The sequence below is a fragment of the Typopeltis vanoorti genome, chromosome 24 (assembly GCF_054136105.1).
Source record: "Typopeltis vanoorti isolate ZY-2024b chromosome 24, IOZ_Tvanoo_1.0, whole genome shotgun sequence".
NCBI classification, from domain to species: Eukaryota; Metazoa; Arthropoda; class Arachnida; order Uropygi; family Thelyphonidae; genus Typopeltis; species Typopeltis vanoorti.
This window is the reverse complement of record NC_143572.1, coordinates 17,764,969-17,785,478: the sequence shown is the minus strand read 5'-3', so window position 1 is coordinate 17,785,478 and position 20,510 is coordinate 17,764,969. Positions and strand designations below refer to the sequence as shown.

General features: G+C 34.6%; 1 protein-coding gene across 1 annotated transcript in view; it reads left to right on the top strand.

Moving 5' to 3' along the window:
• The window catches only part of LOC150092961 (poly(A) RNA polymerase gld-2 homolog A-like), a 197,358-nt gene extending 178,392 nt beyond the window's left edge, over positions 1–18,966 (top strand). Inside the window, exon 14 of the mRNA XM_090413719.1 lies at positions 18,297–18,966. Coding sequence (XP_090269845.1) covers positions 18,297–18,430 — 134 coding nt within the window. The 3' untranslated portion in view covers positions 18,431–18,966. The remainder of the gene's footprint in view (positions 1–18,296) is intronic.
• The last annotated feature ends 1,544 nt before the right edge of the window (positions 18,967–20,510 follow it).

Below are 20,510 nucleotides of genomic sequence, written 5' to 3'. Positions count from 1 at the left end.
TGATTTAGGATCCTGGATTTTCTACAGTCCTGTTTATAGTTATGCTTAGAGACGAAGACATATATTCTATGGGTGGAATATATGCCTTCCATATGTTTGGGATTTTTAGACTATCATTATTGTTCAAATTGGGGTGGTTGGTAATAATCTCACAGGCTTCCTTAAATTTGCGTTCATACCATGTTTTGGTATGATGTAGACAACTAGTGCTTTTCCAGTCAATTCTATGTAAAGTGTTCAGGGATGATCCAAAAGGCCAGCTTCACCATAATTATTATATTTGATTTGTCATTTATGTTATTTTTGTCTGATAGGAATTGTGCGTCCTGTTTCTCCTATATATGGTATGTTACAAGTACAATAAATACGGTATACTCCAGGGTGGGCCAGCGGAGGGAGTGAGTCTTTGGATGAGTTGAGTAAGCTTTTTTAATTTTGCAGGAGGTTTAAAGGTGGCTTTGAGGTTGTATTTTTGTAGTATATTCTGTTTATTTTATCTGATGTCCCTTTAATGTAAGGAATGGTTATAGTTTTATTGTAGTCTGGTTTGTCTTTGTTTTTTATTGAGGTCTTGTATAGAATTTTATTAAGTGTTTTGGTTGTATCCATTTTTTTGAAAAGTATTGCTGATAACTTTATATTCGTCTTTCAGTGCCTGTTCACTGGAGCAGATCTTCAGCACCCTGTGTTTTAGAGTATTAATGACACCTAGTTTTTGTGTTGGGTGGTGGTAGGAGTTGATGTGTATATATTGACCTGTATGTGTCAGTTTCCGGTAAACAGTGAACGAAAGATTGTCAGAAGGAAGATGTATGACAAGTTATCTAGAAACGGAAGTTTCTAGATAACTTGTCATACATCTCAATTTTTCAATCTCAATTGTGAACTGTATGCGTTTGTGTTGTTTGTTTAGGTGGCTAAGGAATGTGTCTAGTGTCTGGCGGCCCCAGGATCAGATCGCAAAAACATCGCCAACTTATCTAAGCCAGGCATTGGGTTTTAAAGGAGAGGAACCTAAAGCAAGTTGCTCAAAATGTTCCATATAAAAGTTAGCAATGGGGGGGGGGGGGATAATGGTGAGCCCATGGCTGTGTCTTCTTTTTGTAGATAGAAAACGTTATGAAATACAAAATAACCCGAACGCAATACATGTGCAAAGAGCGCCGTGATATCTGGAGGGAATTTGTTTTGTAAAAGAAGGATTGTGTCATTGATTGGGACATTCGTAAAGAGGGCAGAGACGTAAAAACTGACTAATAAATCATCTTTTTCTAATGTAATGTTTTGGATGATGTTTATGAAGTGTTGTGTGTTTTTGATATAGGAGGGGAAATGACCTACCAACTCCTTGAGTGTTGCCGCTAATTTTTTGGCTGAGTGATAATTCCGGCTATCGATCCCATCAACTATAGGCTGGAGTGGTGTGTTTTCTTTATGAATTTTTGGTAGCCCGTAAATTCTTGGTGAATGTGCATAGGCGGAAATAGTTTTATGACCGTATCTTCGGGCCATGTGGTAATTGACTTAAGTAGTTTCTCTGTTTTCTATTTTATTGTATAGGTTGGGTTGTAGTTAACGAGTTGGTATGTGTTATTGTCCAAGACTAGCAGATTCATTTTTTTCTACATAAGTGGCACTTCCTTTATCGGCTCTAATTATTACAATGTTCGGATTTGACTTTCATGATTTTACTGCTGTTAATTCGTGTTTTGTTAAGTTGCTTCTTATTATTTTGTTATGATTTAAAATGTTACTGGTTTCTAAACGTATTTTGTCTGCTATGTTATTTGGGATGAATCTTAAGCCTTTTTGTATATTACAAATAAATTCGAGTTTGTTTATCAACTTGAGTGCTACGGCAAAATTTAGCTCTTTATTTAATACGTCTCTGCACGTTCCTTAGCCACCTAAACAAACAACACAAACACATACAGAATACAATTGAGATAGAAAAACAGAACACTCTTCCGTTTCTAGATACACTTGTCACACATCTTCTTTCTGGCAATCTTTCCTTCACTGTTTACCGGAAACTGACACATACAGGCCAATATATACACATCAACTCCTACCACCACCCAACACAAAAACTAGGTGTCATTAATACTCTAAAAAACAGAGTGCTGAAGATCTGCTCCAGTGAACAGGCACTGAAAGATGAATATAAAGTTATCAGCAATACTTTTCAAAAAAATGGGTACAACCAAACACTATTAACAGAATTCTGTACAAGACCTCAATAAAAAACAAAGACAAACCAGACTACAATAAAACTATAACCATTCCTTACATTAAAGGGACATCAGATAAAATAAACAGAATACTACAAAAATACAACCTCAAAGCCACCTTTAAACCTCCTGCAAAATTAAAAAAGCTTACTCAACTCATCCAAAGACCCACTCCCTCCGCTGGCCCACCCTGGAGTATACCGTATTTATTGTACTTGTAACATACCATATATAGGAGAAACAGGACGCACAATTCCTATCAGACAAAAATAACATAAACGACAAATCAAATATAATAATTATGGTGAAGCTAGCCTTTTGGATCATCCCTGAACACTTTACATAGAATAGACTGGAAAAGCACTAGTTGTCTACATCACACCAAAACATGATATGAACGCAAATTTAAGGAAGCCTGTGAGATTATTACCAACCACCCCAATCTGAACAATAACGATCGTCTAAACATCCCAAACATATGGAAGGCATATATTCCACCCATAGAATATATGCCTTCGTCTCTAAGCACAACTATAAACAGGACTGTAGAAAATCCAGGATCCTAAATCAAAAATAACAATTGTAATGCTATAAGCAGGACATCATTGTTACTGAAAGAAAACTATTTGTAAGAAAGAATGTTTATTCATGTTATCAGAAATAGAATTTAGCTTGATGTAGTTTATAAATAATTAATTTTTTTTTTTCACTAGAGGTCATGCCAGTAGAATAACTTGTGATTAATTCATTGTTTTTCTGGCTTACTGTATGTAATGTAACTTAGCCTGTCCTGTATATTTGTATATGCTCCAGATGATGATCTTAATATGAAGATCAAAACATCAGGATATTAAAAGAGTTATTTATAACATGGTTGTAAAATCCATAATTTCTAAAATAAATAACTTAAAACAGATCCTTGGTATATTCCCACAATTTCTAAACTGTGCAGCCCATAAATGAAAATCTTATCCTGACAACCTCTATTTGGCTGCTGGAACCCACCTTGTTCTATAAGTTTCTCTTCCACAATTTTCTTCTCACATGTGCTTGCATACATCTTACTTATGGAAAATGCTTAGTAAGCAAATACCTCTGTAATTCTCACATTCAGTATAATTTCCCCCTTTTTTTTTTTTCTTTCTAGAGTACTAGAGCTCTATTCCAGTCAAAACTATTTCATGCCTTCTGAGTTATGCAGTGCAAATGCTGCAAACTTTTGTTCTCCATATATGTGCTTTTGGTTTGATTGTCATCTAATTCCACTGCTTTTCCATATTTCAATCTTTTTTAATGTCTTTTTCTACTTCAAGTGTATTGATATGTACTCTTGATTGCAATTTTGTTGAATATTTTCTACCATTCTTCTTGTTTCATTTTAGAACCTTTCAAAGTAAATATCTAGACATTTAGAATATTTTTATATTCAATTTTAATATCAATTTTATCATCTCTGATTCATTTTATAGTGCACATTTCTTCATTTTAAAGCTTTTTCATTACTCCAGAACATTTTGCCACCTTCTTTATGTTTTCCCATGACATTTGTTTAGCTACTTTAACAAACAGCATAACACTCCTATATTTCTTTCTTCAGGCTGTTCCTGAACAACTAGAAAATTTTGATATGCTTTCTTCTTTTTCAGGAGTACCTCTTTAACTTCTTGAGTCTCCCATGGGGTTCATGTTTTTCTTTTCTTCTAAACAACCTGACTGTTAAATCAGTGCTCTCTTCAGAGTTTTGGTTCTTGTTTTTAAACCCCTTCAGTTTTTACTAATAATCTTTATATATTTGAGCCTACAACTCACCTGAAACGGTGGCGGCCGGTGAAAATTTTAAGTGGGGGTGCTGCATATACAAAAAAACAAAAAACAAAAAAAAAAACTTTTTTGATTTTCTTTTCTTGACTACTTGTATAATAAACTATAACACTTTTTATGAATGTTAGTCAAGTGAGTTTTAATTTATCATCCTACTGGTTTCACCGATTTTTGCTATCGGCATTTTCAGGGATACAATTGGTAAGCAATATGAAGGTTTTAACTGACAGTTCTAATTCATACAAAATTAGTATTGTGCGAGACAATGCGCGTGTCTCGGGAACATGATTTATTTGTTATGAGACATAATGTAATTGGCGTGAAAGTTCATTTCTTTGATATTTAGTGATCTAATTAAAGTTTTCCAATTTTCCAGTAGGATTAGACCTTGATTCTTATTTAGGTTTCCTGTTGAACGGATGACCATAACGGCCTCCTTGAAGGTTCTGGAATGGTAGTTCTCTTCTATATAGGGCATATGACTCTTATCCCACCCAATAAGATGGTTAGTAGAGATAGAAACTAGTAGGATGATAAATTAAAACTCATTTGACTAACAGTCATAAAAAGTGTTATAGTTTAAAAAAAACACTTTTTTTTCCTGATCAGTAACGAATTTATTAATAAATAAATTTACATATTAAAAATTGCTTTATTAAAAATATTTCATCCTCACCACGAACAAACACCAATAATAAAAGTTTCGTATCAATAGTGATGACAAGTGCAAACAAATATCGGTGTTAGATCGCAGTGTATTTGTTTTGTGTAACGATAATGGAAAAAATCTAATTCTTTTCAGATTTTCAACAGTGATACTCGTCATAATTCAGCCTTGTATATATAATAAATAAATAATTATATGTTATTTTAACAAAATAAAATAAGATTTACAAAAAATAGTTCACCAGGCACACGCACCAATAATAAACATTTTATATCTCACAGAAATAAGGCGCGTAAACATACTAAAAATACACTGCCGTTTGAGCAGTTACAGTTGGGAATGACGTAACGTGCAATGACAAGAGGAAGCAAATATCGGCTTTAGATCGCAGTGCATTTGTTTTGTAATCTAAAGCGTTAATCGAACAATTCCAATTATTAACTATTCAATCAATGTCAAAACATAAGTTGTAACCTTTAACATGTTGTACTGCATTTATATAATGTTGTAAGCATTGTTGTTATTTATAAACACAAACAAAATTTAATTTTTTTCATTTTTTCCTTCGGGGGGGGGGGGGGGCCTGCAGTGTTGCATTGCTTATGAACGGGCTGCCACTGCTCTGAAATCTACCTTATTTTGATTGTTTTTTTGACCAATTTTTTATTTTTCTTTTCCATAAATTTAATTCTCTCTCTTTAAAATCACAGCAGTTGATAAGCACAAAAAGTAAATAGTTAATTCCTTTAAACTAGAGTAAGCATTACTTTCTTCCTCTTTCAACAGTGAGTCATTCCAGTTAATTAGACATCTCGTACCTATTTTTCTTACAAATAAAATTCATGCACATCGTTGAGAACCTACTTGGTTTCAAGGTCTGCCAATCTTGAATGTGGCAATGTTACCTTTTACTGTCACTTTGAAACATGTATAGTTCCTTTTTATTTGTTTCCTAGGAAACACAGCACCAAACTTACTTTTTTTTCTGGAAACTCCTTCCTATCCTTAAATACAAAATGAATCTACTTCCTTATTCAAAGCATTTTAACCTGAACAAAAATATGCTGCTTACATATTTTAATGAAGATTCTGCTTAATTAAGCAGAATCTTCATTACTTAGGAAAAGATTGGAAAAACTGTTTTTTCCAATCTTTAATTCCCAATTTGATGCTGACTTAAAAAACACACTTCATTATATTTCATTCAGACCATATTCTGTTTCTAATCATCAGTTGTTCTCACTATCAAATTTCTCATTTGGAAGTACATCAGCATAGTAGTCCAAATGAAAGTCAAGTCATTGCTTGTTGTAAATAAGATTATGCACCTACTGAGAATTCATTTATGATGAGTTATAGCTTTCTGACATGAGATTACTAAGGTCTTTAGCAGAGAGTGTTTGCTCCCTTTAGGTTTCTGCCTGGTCCCAAAGAAATCTCCTGTATCAGACAAAATCAGGAGAGGAATTTCTTTTCAGGTTGCCTTATTCAATAAATTTTAACAAAATTTGGAATATAGTTGTTTCGTCATCTTAACATGTAAGATACTTCTAAATAATAATTATAGGATGATAAGGAAAGGAAGGAGTAGTTATAGGATTTTAAGATGAAGGTGAACTTGATTGATAGACAATTTTGTGTGTAGTGATTTGGTGAATCAAATTGGAGAATTTGATGATAAGCCATGCCAGTGGTCAGAGAAGGTGAAGAAAAAGTACAGGAATTTTTTTCATGTTGTTAGTGAAGGCAGCTGACACAAAGCAAAAAAGGAAAACCTGGCTTGTTGGAGAACTAAACAGAAGATTAGAAAATTGGTCACCTGAGGTATACAAAAGTATACCTCAGGTGATTTGAAATAGGTGGTGATCACCATTTAGTTTTAGAATATCCTATTGAAATGTGTACAAAAGTTTTTTTAAGAAAAATCAGAGTTTGAACAGTTTTCGGAGGTGAACTGCAGACTCACCTGTACAAATATTATTCAAGGAAAAAAAAAGTTTGAAAACAAGAACCAAACCTTGGGATCTCAGTAGCAGATATGAAGAAAACATTGATTTATTCACCCAGAGGGATATACAGTGAAACTGTTTGCGAGGATAGACACATCTGAACTTCATGATGGAAAAGATTGGAAAATCTTTTCCATCTCTGCCGACCATGTTGGATGAAATAGTGAGACCAAATTGCACTTCTTATTCATGTTATTCAATAGGTGTTACAGAATCATATCCAGATTTTGCTGAACATGTAGATGTCATGGCTGGTTGGGGTGTTAAAAAGGCAGTCTGGGAAAAGAAGAAAGCGTATTTTGAAAACTAGTTGGATGGGAAGGATATCAACAGTGCATGAGAAGCATTTAAAAAAATACTTAAATGATGCAATATCAGAATGCATCCTTAGAGTTTGAAGGATAAATAGGGTAGGAGTGAAATGAATGTATAATATAATTAAGCAAGAAGAAATTCATAGTGGAAGGGATACCATCTGCATAAGAATGATTTCAGTTATGAAAATTATAAGCAGCAGGCAAGAAGAGTCACAATGGTTATATAAAAAGCTGAGTATGAAAAGAAACTGGCTATGCTGCAAGTAAAAGAAAGAATGAATATGAAAGAATAACAGCTATATAATTTGGGTCTCAGGACAGGTGAGATTCCACAGGAGTGGAAAGAATGTATGCATTGTACAGGAGTGGTGTAAAAACTGATGTATCCAACTATCGACCTATCAGTACCTCTGGAGTGGTGGTGAAGATTTTGCAAATGTTTGGGCTCAAATACAGATATGGGTTGACAAAGAATCTATATTTTGCAGTGAACAGCATAGATTTACTAAGGGAAGGTTGTGTTTGGACAACTTGCTTACATTCTTTAATCATGCTACCATTGAAAACAAGGGGAATGGATATACCTTGACACTTTTGGATTTTGATAAGGCTTGTGACAGAATAGAAGACTATAGCATAAATTGGAGAATATGGGATTGTATTATAAAATATTGGCATGAATAAGATGGCTAACCGATATATCAAAAAGTGATATATGGAGGATGTGAGTTTGCAAGATTGAAGGTAACCAGTGGTGTATTACAAGCATCAGTCCTTGGTCCGCTGTTATTAAGTCTATACATTAATGACATTGGGAAGGATTTGACAGGCAACGTACAGCTATTTGCTGATGAAGCAAACATAGGCAGGGTAATCAGAAGTGCGACTGTTATGCAGTACTCGAATGATATGAATAGTGGGAATTATGGGCATGTGAAAATGGCTTGTCAGCTCATGCTCTTTGATGCAATAAGCTATCCATTGCCATATTATATTTAGATAATGCTAGGAGAAACTGATCAGCCTAGGGACCTTAGAATTTTAGGTAGACAGGAAGTGGAAGTTCAAGGTGCCATATAGCAAAGATTGCAATACAACTCAGAGGATAATTGCAGTCCTGAAACAAATCTTGATATGTAAAGATAGAAAGTCATTTTGCTTGTTTACAAGACCTTAATGATATCAGGATTGTGGAATGATGATTATGAAGACAGATTGAGAATTTGTAGATTGCAGACAATAGCAAACAGGAGAAAGAGGGATATGATTGAAACTTGTGAACTTCTAAAAGGATCTTACAGGATTTCAGTAGATGGAATTTTTCATTTTATGGAGGACAGGGAAAGGACAAGAGGGCATCCTTGAAAGTTGAGAATGAATGCCATCAAGAAGGGGATGAGAGAGCTAGATTTTTCTCTCATGGAATGGTGCTTGATTAGAATGGATTGCCATTGGATGTTGTGTGTTCATGTATTGTGAATGAATTTAAGAACAAATATAACAGCTAGCAGGCAGCTAGTATGTGGCCTCTCTCAATAATAATAATATTGAAAGTTCTTAGGAAGTAAGTCATCTGGTGTTTCTTTATTGTTGCATGAGAATCTTCATGGAAACTGGAGGCACATTAGGAGAGGCCTAGGCTATCCACCCAATACCTATCAGCCTCTTCTCTGAATCAATCCTATAAAACATTTTCAGTAACCTAAATGTTTCTATCATATCTCATCTTTTCTGCCTATCAACCAACTTCTACAACCTGCAGCTCTCAATCTGTCCTCGTAGCAAACATTCCACAGGCCAATCCCATTTTGGTCACTTGCTTCTAAATCCACTCCAACATTTCTACATCACAAGAAACCCAGGCTATTAGACCTGGGTTTCTTGTGATGTAGTGCTCAGTAATCCAAAAGTGGTCATATCAAAGAACTATAAAGTGGAATGATAACTTCATGTATGTATTCTTCAATAACCAAGTAATCCTTTGAGCCACATTAGCCACTTTTCAGTATATCCTCTAAAACTTCAACTTCCTATCAACTAACACTACTCAAAAATCCCTGGCTTCATCAGTTTCCTAGAGTACAGTTCTATGAATGTAGGACATATCTTGTAATCTTTTCATTCCAAAATGCATAACTTTACACTTTCGCATTAAACTAGCTCTCATTTGCCCATATTGTCAATCTATTTAAATCATTCTGCAGGCTTTCTACAGTGTCATTATTAACTATAACCCTACAAAATTTTGCATCACCAGCATACAACTAAATATTTACTTCAAATTATTTCCTGTATTATTGATGTCTTGATACCCATCCATCAGTCAACCTCATATTCATATGACCAACTTCCTATCCATCTGCATTTGCTCTCATTTGTGTAACAGAGTCCAGCAAAAAGTTGTGTAGCAAAATCCAGCAGCAGCATCGTCGTGTACCATTTCCTTTATCCAGTTCAGTTGTCACTTGGTTATAAAGCTTAAGTAAATTACTAAGGTGCGGCCTACCTTTCACAGAACCATGCTATCTTCCAGAGAGTATTATATTCTTATCCACCCTACCCTGAATTTTGTCTTTGTCCAACTTTTCAATACCTTTAACACCACTCCAGAGATACTGACTGGCCTATAATTCACTCTCTCTGTCTTGGAGTCTCTTTTATGCAGTGGATCTGTTTTGCTCTCCATCCACTTCTTTGGGACCTTACCAGAATTCAACTTAAAGTTAAGCAGCTAATTACGTAAAAATAGTGAATATTAAAGATCAAACATTATTTCAAAGGCGAATGTTTGTAGAAACTTTGAAACATTCGTAAATTTGACTTGAGAGCTTACGAGAATACAATCCCTGGCATTGGAGTTGCGTTAACTTAAAAGAGCATGACCACTGCCCAAGCTTCCATATATTCACCTTTTATTAGTGCATTTGATATGGTTTCACTGGCCTGAAGAGAACCAACAATTCAAACGGCTGTTAGGCCAGTGAAATCTTATCAAATACACTAATAGAAGGTGAATATATGAACACTTGGGCAGTGGTCATGTTCTTTTAAGCTACGCAAGTTAACGTAACTCCAATGCCAAGAATTGTATTCTCATAATCTCTCAAGTCAAATTTACGAAACTTTCATAATTTCTACAAACATTTCTCTTTGAAATAATGTTGGTTATTTAATATCCACTATTTCTATGTAATTAACATTGCTGAAATGAAGCTGTATAGCTCTTTCTTTATTAAGTAAACAGCTAAGTTAAGAGGAAATGTCAATTCATTTTCACATTCTCGTGATACACTGGCTGGTATAGATGATTCCTTTTGATTGGAAAGACCTGCGTTTGAATTCTATCTAGAATGCATAGAACCTTTATCACGTCTTTTCAACTAAAGGTGAGTTACCCAGTCTTGCAGAGGTGGAAGAAACTTGGGTTTTCCACGTTGCAAAACAGGCAAGCTGACCAGAAGAACAAACACAATTTACAGACATAAGTATACTGGCCTCATAACCTTGGTTGTTTTGGCTATAAATTTAAAACAAACAAAACCACAGCCATGTTTGCATTGAGACTTACAATTGATCAGCCTCTATTTCCACACCAGTTCCTGTTACATCTATCTGCAGTATCTTCAGCTATTTTTTCTGTTTCTCTTACCTCCCTATCATCAGCACTTGTTGAGGTTACCCTTTCATGGTCATTCTTCCTTTTGCTCACCACATAATGAAAGAACTCTGGGATTTCCTCTTGCCTGTTTGGCTAATTTCCTCTCATAATCTAATTTTGCTTCCCTTTGCTATGCTAGTCATTCTTCTGACCTGTGCCTTGTACCACTCATGAGCTTGTTCACCATACTCTCCATAGCATTTGCTTTTTTTGCAGCTCCTGCTTAATGATATTCCTCATTAATCTAACTTCTGTCTGATTATCCTCCTAATCTTGAGTATACAGCCTGACAACATTCTCCCTTAACCATCTCCTGTGACATTCTTCTCTCGCTAATTTTTATGCCATGATACTGCTCCAAGTTGCTTCCTATGCTTATTATACCCAATAGTTTTTAACTGAAAACTCAACTGTTCAGCAACTTCCCAAATCAAAACTACATAATCATTCTTCCTAGTTGGAGGTATGGTGACCTAATTGGACGGATCCTCTGATGCTATCACCAAATTTTTAACTCTCTCAACTGAGTCCCCTCCATCACATGCTGTTTCAAGTAATTATTTTGTAGTAGGCAATAAATTCCATTTCCTTCTTCCATGTGATATTTCCTCCCTCCAATCAGTGTGGCAGTTCAATCTTCACTGGTAGCCAATCAGAGATAGATGGCCCAAGGCTATCACTAATTACATATGGCATCTGGTGAAGAGAGGCGGCTGACAAATGCTGCCATCTCATTGTCCCTAATCCTAACACTATGATTACTGTCTGAAAATAGTGTGGGTTCTACAGTTGATTTTCTTGAGTTCTTCAAAAACCTGCTTGCCCATGCCAGAGATCGACTAACTTGGGAACTGGTCAAAAAAAAGATTTAGTAAAAATCTTTTTTTTGACCTCTAGTCAGCGACTTGACTAGAATTGAACTTACAATGCTCTTTCTTCAAGTGATCTAGTACTGTAGATGGCACACACCACTTCCACTAAGTTACACAGGCACTAAGAAAATGCTTGTCTTTCCAAAATATATTTTCATTGAATATTATTTATATAACACAGTAATCCCTCAATTACTTTAGCATGAAATTAATTTGCTGGTCAGATCATTGAAGGCTAGTTAACTGAAGATAGACAGGTACACAGTTAAATGGTGATGTACTAGAAGTTGGTTGACACTAACTCATTCAATGGTTGGTTAATTGAACGTGCAGTTATTTGAAGGTCTGATAACGGAGAGATCACTAGATAATGTTTCTTAATTTTTTGTAATGATATAATGATAATTAAATATGTAATATTCCTAAGTCAGTTTTCAAGAGGAACATTAAAAAAAATACTGTTTTGTATGGAAAAAAAAAGGGGGTGGGGGAGGAAATAGAGGTTGAGTCCAAAATGTTTGTATATTTCCATTCTGTGTACTATTAAAAATAAAAACTGTTTTGTATTAAAGATTTCAGTACAAAATGTGAAAAAAAAAATCTTGCATGTAAAAGTAGCCATTTTACTAACATTAGTTTTTAATAATTTGTGATTTTTGTAGCTACTGTTATGCTTTAACTTAAATTTCAGGTGAGTTTACATTCGCAACAATTAAAATAATGTCAGCCAAGCAACTATTTTTAAATTACAGCCAACCTAATGCCGCCTCAGTATTCAGGTCACTTTTTAATTTTTTTGTATTATTATTATTAGTATATATATTTTTTTTTTCATGTTAAGCAATCTCAAAAGTATGGAGAAAAGAATCTTTTTTTTTTTTTTGTAATCACCCTTCATTGGAAAATATTCTACTTTTTCTGAAGACCTTTGGCAGTGAAAGAAACAAATGTATTCAAATATTTTTTTGGAAGTTTTTTTTTTTTTAATAGATAGGGCCTCACCTACTCCCTATATGCGAATAAAAGACATTAAGCTGATGTTACAAGAAAGTGTATGTTTCATCATCATCAAATTCCGGACATGTACCCTCAAGGGGTGTACAGGATATAATAGTACTGCATGAAAAATTTACATAATTACTAACTTCCTATCTACAATTTTCATCCAAATCAGTCAGTTACTTGTCAAGACTCCAACATTATCAGATCTTATATTTTTATCGTCTAAGGCACTTTGTACCGTATCAATCTACCTATATCTGGGTCGTTTTCCTGCCAACCTGGCAGTGAACACTTGTTTTGCTAATCTTTCCTCGCCCATTCTGTTTAAGTGACCATACCACCTGATATTAGCTCTGCTAACACATTCCTGGATGCTGACAATGTCAAGTTCTTTCCTAATATCCTCATTTTTAATATGATATTGCCATTGATGCCATCTGTTCACGCCTCTATACTTCTGACCCAGCTCTCAGATCCATAAGTTAAAACTGGTTTGACCACTGGCTTGTATACAGTTAATTTAGTGTTCCGACTAATTTCTCTCTTATTACATATGAATTTATTCAGCTGACTTCCTACCATACCAGCTTTGTTGATTCTGTTGTCTATTTCCATATTTAATTTACCATCTTCACTAAAAATCGTGCTTAAGTAGCTGAAATGATTTACTTGTTTTACAGGGTCCCGGTTCACAATACAGTTGACATTTTCAACTGTATTGTGAACGGGGAACCTGTTTTCTTTTTATATATGGGAACCTGTTTTCATTGTCTTTGTCTTTTTAATGCTGACATTAATACCATATCTATTACAACAGCCATTCAATTTAGTCAGGGAATCTTGCAAACTTGTAGCAGGTTTATTTAGAAGTATAACATCGTTCGCGTAAAGCAAAGGGCTGACATTAACATCTCCAATTCTGATATCATGTTTAATACCACTTTCCTTCATAATGTGATCCATATAGATAATGAATAACAGAGTGGATAATGTACATCCTTGTCTCGCACTTCTAACTGCTGACTTACAAATAAAGACTAAGTATTGCTTGATATAATGCCCCATAGACACCATATAACTGTAGAGTATTGAATAGCTTCTCTCTTGGCACCTTGTCATATGCCTTTTCCAGATCGACAAAACTTAAATACGGGTCTTTGTTATATTCCCATGCTTTCTCAACTATTTGTGATAAAGTGAAGATCTGATCCTGACAGCCTCTGTTTGGCCTGAATCCACCTTGTTCTTCACCAAGCTTTTCTTCCACAATTCTTCTCAACCGTTTCTCAAGTATACTTGCATAGATCTTGCTAGGAACACTCAGTAGGGAAATACCTCTGTAATTTTCACATTCAGTTTTATTTCCCTTTTTATATATGGGTACTATTAGAGCTCTACTCCAATCATTGGGAATTTGTCCCTCTGTCCAGGCTTTCTGAACTATGCAGTGCATCATTGTAAGACTTTTATACAACCATACTTCAGCATTTCTGGTCAAATATCATCTACTCCTGCTGCCTGTCCACATTTCAATTGATGGCTTTTTGTACTTCAAGTATGGATATGTATTCCTGATTGTATGCCTGTTGAGTGTTTAATACCACTGTGCTATTACTGCTTGTTTCATTTAGCAATTTTTCGAAGTAATTACTCCATACTTCAAGGATATCTTTTTCTCCCATTTTCATGTCACCTTTATCATCTCTAACTCCTTTTACAGCACTCTTTCCTCCATTCCTAAGCTTCTTCAACAACCTCCAGAATATCTTACCACCTTCTTGATATTTATTTTCTATATTCTTGCCAAAGTCCTCCCATGACTTTTGTTTAGCTAGTTTTACACACTGTTTAGCTTTCTTACATTTGTCTTTGTATTCTGTAAGAGTAAAAGCTGACTTATTTGCCAGGAACTTTTGATATGCTTTCTTCTTTTCCTTCACTGCCTCTTTAACTTCCTGTGTCTGCCATGGAGTTCTGATTTTTCTATCCTTGCAGACTACATCACCACATGCCTCTCTGGCTGAATCAATCAGGGTTTTCTTCAAGGCTTGCCACTGAATCTCCAAGATATAGTTATTGTTCTCAAACTCTTTCATTTTTTCTTCAATAATCTTTTGTATTTTAGTCTACAGTTCGCATCTGAGAGTTGCTCAACTTTTATTCACTTTAAAACTTTCTTACATGTTATTCTTTTCAATATGAAATTCAATTTTATCCTGCTCAAGACTAAATAGTGATCATTTCTAATTTCAAATCCTCTGTACAATCTATCACTATCAACAATAACATAGTCAATGAGACTTTTCTTATTCCTTGCTTCTTCTCTCCATGTGAATTTGTGCATATTTTTATGTTGGAACATGGTGTTAATAATAACCAGTCCATGTCCTGAGCAGAAATCCAACAGATATTTTCCATTATTATTAGTTTTGCTCTTTTCTCCAAATTTTCCCAAAATATTTTTGTATGACTGACAATCATTTCCTACTCTGCTATTTAGATCCCCAACAAGGACCAACTTTTCCTTTTTTATTGTGTCAGTTGCTTTTTCTAAAGCAGCAAAAAATTCCTCCACTTCTACCTTAGTAGAACCTTATTTTGTATTTATTGCTCAAAAAGATCTCACCAGTTTTTGTGTTTTTTGTTTCAGTCACCCCTATTATGTCGATCTGGTACTTATTTAATTCCTCAGCTAGTTCCATTTCTTTGCCATTCAGGCTGCTTATGTTAATAGTACCGATCTTTAACTCTGGTGATGTTGAGTTGGGGTGTGCTTTCAGATTTGTTTTCCAGTAGCTGACTTTTCGCTGTTCATCCTGGTTCCCTGGCGAAAACAACGGGGACCTTGTTTAACCGGGCGACGTCCCAGCTGGCACGAAATTTTGTCACGTTATACCATCATTTTGTATATTGGGTTAAGCCAATAAGAATACAATTTGGTCGGCTAAATCTCAAATTGCCAGTCCATCCTCGTTCGTTCAGTATCCAGGTAGATACCCAACAGGGTGCACCACGAGATGGTGAGGATTGGACATTAGCTGTTTTAAGGATACTTGTGACATAAGACTGAATGATAAATGCACCAAACTCTCATCCTATGCAAAGGGCATGTTTTTTCTATTTCCTAATAAGATACCATATCTAGATTTCCTAGTTAACATTGAACGAAATCTCAGTCATCTAACTAGTGATAAAGCTAATGCTCTTCGCCTAGAAGTCGCTTTTTCTCTGCTTAAGGCCAAACTTCCTCCTTCCAACATATATCCTTCTGAAATGAAATCTTTATAGTCCTTGAGAAAAAATAATCACATTATCACCAAAGCTGACAAGGGAAAAGCAACTGTAGTTTTGGACTCAGCAAATTACAGAAGAAAACTTTCTCTTTTGCTTCGAGATCGCTCCACATATCAAGAAATTGATTATAATCCAAGCAACAGACAACTAAAATTAAATTCTCTCTTAGATGAAGTCATCACTTTAGATAAAGATACAATTGAAAGACTTAAAACTCATTTTGCAAGACCTCCTAGATTTTACCAAAGATTCATAAGATTGAATATCCTCTCCATCCAATAGTATATTGTATTGATTCTCCTACTTACCGTATAGCCAAATATTTAGCTAAATTATTGAAATCTGACATTGGCAACTCTAATTCTTTTTTAAAGAACTTCACATTTCTTAGAAAAATTAAAAAATGTCTTATTACAACCTACAGATCTTATGATTAGCTTTGATATAGTATCTTTATATACCACTGTACCTCTCAAGGAAACTTTAAAATTACTTGCTGACATCTTTCCTGAAGACATTGTAAAACTGTTCGATTTCGTAATACATTCTGGATATTTCGTATGTCAAAATAAATTTTACAGCCAAGTAGAAGGAATGGCCATGGGAAGTCCTCTTTCTCCTGCTTTAGCCAACTTTTATTGATGGGAAAATAGATGAGAAGAGAACATTTAGAAAAAGTTCTCTTCTCATCTATTTTCCCTCAACCATCCTTTGGGTAAGATATATAGATGACATCTTTACTATTTGGCCACATAGCAAAAACTCTTTACCTTCTTTTTTAAACAGTATCAATTCCTTGCATCATCGTATAAAGTTTACTATGGAAATAGAAGAAAACAACCAGTTGTCTTTTTTAGACGTTCTTCTCATCCAGTCACCTTCACATATTCTTACATCTACAGTATACAGGAAACCAACGTTCACAGGTCGTTATATTCTTAAAGAATCAGCCCATCATCCATGTCAAAAAACAGGAATTATAAAATGCCTCATCAGAAGAGCAAAAACTAATTGTTCTACCTTTGATTATCTACAGAAAGAACTTTTTACTATCCAACAACACATGCAACTCAATGGCTTTTCTGAAAAAAGTACTCAACATCTACTCAATTCTTATAATCCTCCACAAAACGAGTTTCAATACGTCGAGTGCCAATTCCTTATATCTCCGGTATTTCAGAACCTATCACAAGAATTTTAAAGAAATATGATTTACCAGCTACTTATTCACCTATTAACAAATTGTCTTCTCATTTTTCTTCTCCTAAAGAAACGCTCAACTTTATCTCTTCCTGGAGTTTATCAAATTCCGTGTAACTGTGATCTATCCTATTTTGGACAGGCTGGACGTTCTCTTGGAAAAAGAATTCAAGAACATCAATCCTCCATTCTTCACAACAAACCTGAAAAGTCTGGATTGGCTCAGCACGGGATTGAAACTGACCACAACATCCTTTGGTCCGGGACTCGCCTCTTACATAGATCCTGTTATAGGTTTGAACGTTTGTTCAAGGAAAGCGTGGAGGCCTTGCTCCATCGTCCCAACCTGAATCGTAATGAATGTATATCTATATCAAAATTCTGGGAAAGTCTAATCAAGATTGCTCATTAATTTTTTTTTTTTTAATCATGTCTCTACTTCAGAATATTCCGTTTCACACTTAGTGATATAACATCACGTGGCTTGTTCTATATTTTAAATGATCTGTTGTTAATATTCTAGCTTGTATTTTTTATAACTGTTCTTGTAATACCACTGAGGATGGTCTGCTGTTTCCAGACCGAAATACCTAGTTAATTAAATATCTTTCTTGTGTTTACGTGCAATTATCATTCGATTGGACATTAGGTCAGAAGCCCTGGTCAGTTCTCCGCATTCCTTTAAAGGCTATGTGGAGGTCTCCTCTCAGTTATACAGCTTTGACCCTAAAGCACCCCAAGTAGATGTTTCAGATTATAAATTCTTGTCTTGTTTCCATCATTTTGCACTATGGTGATAGAACTAAGACTTAAGAATTTAAATCTAAAACATACACCTTCTTGTAACAGTATTTCAAAAATATATTTTCATTGTATATCATATCTTGCACACTCTCTTGAGGATATCTGTTAGGAATTTGATGATGTCTTGGTTCATGCATAGATGGGAATGCAAAAATAGAACAAAACATATTTATTAGGCATAATTTTATTTATTTTATGCTTGGTCACAATAGTAAACCAGATGCATCACTGTGTTGAGAACTGATGTTGCCCATACTTTTAAGTTAACTGAAGTAATCATGTCTTTGAAAAATTTTTATATTGATGTGGCCAGTACAATGCCTCCCTTGTCATTAATCTAAACTTTATTGTTGCTGTTTTTAAGATTTTATGTATTTGCCATTTATATAATAAATGAATGTTTCTTTTTGTCTTCTTTCAGAACCTTTTGAACACACAAACACAGCAAGATCGGTGTATGATGAAGGTGCGTTTCTTCGTATACACCAAGCATTTAGGACAAGTTGGTCAAGGTTAAAAAATTCCAGGACACTGTCTTCAGTACTTTGTATATAATTGTAAATTTTGAACTTAGTGTCCAGTCTTACCAGTTTCTGGTAGGAATGTCAAATTTAATATGACAGAATTAAGAATTCTGATTATGTGTTTCATCATTGACATGCCAGTGATCGTTTTCCTTCTGAGAAGATGAAAGATACCTATGGCCGAAACAGTGTTTGTTGGTGTTTGAATCTAGAAGAATTATAGTCCAAATATTAAGACAATATTAGTGCAGAATTTTAGTGCCCCCACTGTAGTTTTAATTTCTTTTTCTCTCACTCTACCCTTCCCCATTCCTGTGTTGTGGTATAAATGTAAACCAAGACCGTAAGGAATTGGAAGTGATCTTTAAATCTGGCCATTTTCAAATTGTGAACATATAATTAGCTTTTTGGAAAAAAGCTTTGTGTATACTTTCACCAACAAAGTTGAAATGATAGAAAACAATTAATTCTTGAGATCCAGTTATGGTATCTGAAGGAACATAAGCTCGAGGATCCAAGAAGATCCACTAATAGTGGATTTTATATTTTGTATGTATGTATGTACAATTAATAAAAGATTTATACATTGTTGAAACCGTAATTAATTTTTGTTTGAGATAAGGATAATAGCATTATGGAAATGTATTGTTCCAATCCAAGTCAGTGCATTTTTCACAATCCATAAATAGTGCCTTGAAGTTAACTTCATGGTGAATCTCCCTACCCTCTCAGTTGTAGGAAAATGGATGCGACTAAACACTATGCACATTTAGAGGTTACTGGTTCTCTTCTCTCAAGTCATTTCAACTTGTATGCCCAAAGTGAGAAAGTGGAAAGAATTACATGAATTTCAGAGAACAATGTTAATGATGAAGATATTCTTTTGGGAAAACAATATCATAACCAGGCTTGACACTTGCCATCCTGAGTAATACTTTGTATCACTAATCAGTGATTATCAGCATTTGTTGCAGTAATGAAATACCATGAGTTGGCATATTGAAAAGAATTATAAAATCAGAGGAAAAGTCGCATAAAAATTTTTATTAGCATAGAATTTTCACCTAAGTATCATAGGCATCATCAGTATAAGATCACAGAATGGCAATCAAACATTAACAGACAATTCTAAAAAGTGCCACCTAAGTAGCTAATGTAAGATAACTATAAAAGGTTAGTAATTTCCTAACTTATTTAAAAAAAAAGTGTATATATTTAGACAAAATAAAGTTAGTAACGATTAGCTGATTTAAAAAAGTACTATATCCCACAAAGGGGATAGATGTAGACCATCAGATCTTTTTAAGTTAGGACAGTGAAGTAAAGTTTCACACGTTTCTTTATAAAGCAATTCTATGAGGAAATGACTTTTATGAAGAATCTGTATTGTTCCACTGAACTCTATGTTTATAACTTCTTTTTTTTTTTTTTAGAAGTACCCACGTATACTAAAATATTAATTATAAAAACTTTAATTAATACTTATTTAAGTTAAGGGATATTATATCCCATATTGTTTCTTAGCCAAATAAGAAACTCAGAGTTTCATGCCAAATATAGAAACTATATAAAGTTCGGCGATTCCAAGCGTAAGCAAATACCTGGATAGAATAGCAACTGACCCTTGAAGGTAGTGCAAGCTGAAGCAACTCATAGAAAGGGTGGAGCAAGCTCTGATCACTATTCTTGATATTTACCCATAATGTGAACTTAACTCCTAGGAGCTGTATTATTGTTCACCATTATAAGAGAAGGTCACTACCCAGACCGGTTTCGACCTTTTTGAGGTCTCATCAGTGAGTTGGTAGACCAAGTTTGTAGCGAACAGAACTTACATCCCTTCTATAGAAACTGGTCTGGGTAGTGACCTTCTCTCATAATGGTGAACAATAATACAGCTCCTAGGAGTTAAGTTCATATTATGGGTAAATATCAAGAATAGTGATCAGAGCTTGCTCCACCCTTTCTATGAGTTGCCTCAGCTTGCACTACCTTCGAGGGTCAGTTGCTGCTCTGTCCAGGTATTTGCTTACGCTTGGAATCACTGAGCTTTATATAGTTTCTATATTCAGCATGAAACTCTTTGAGTTTTTATTTGGCTAAGAAATAAT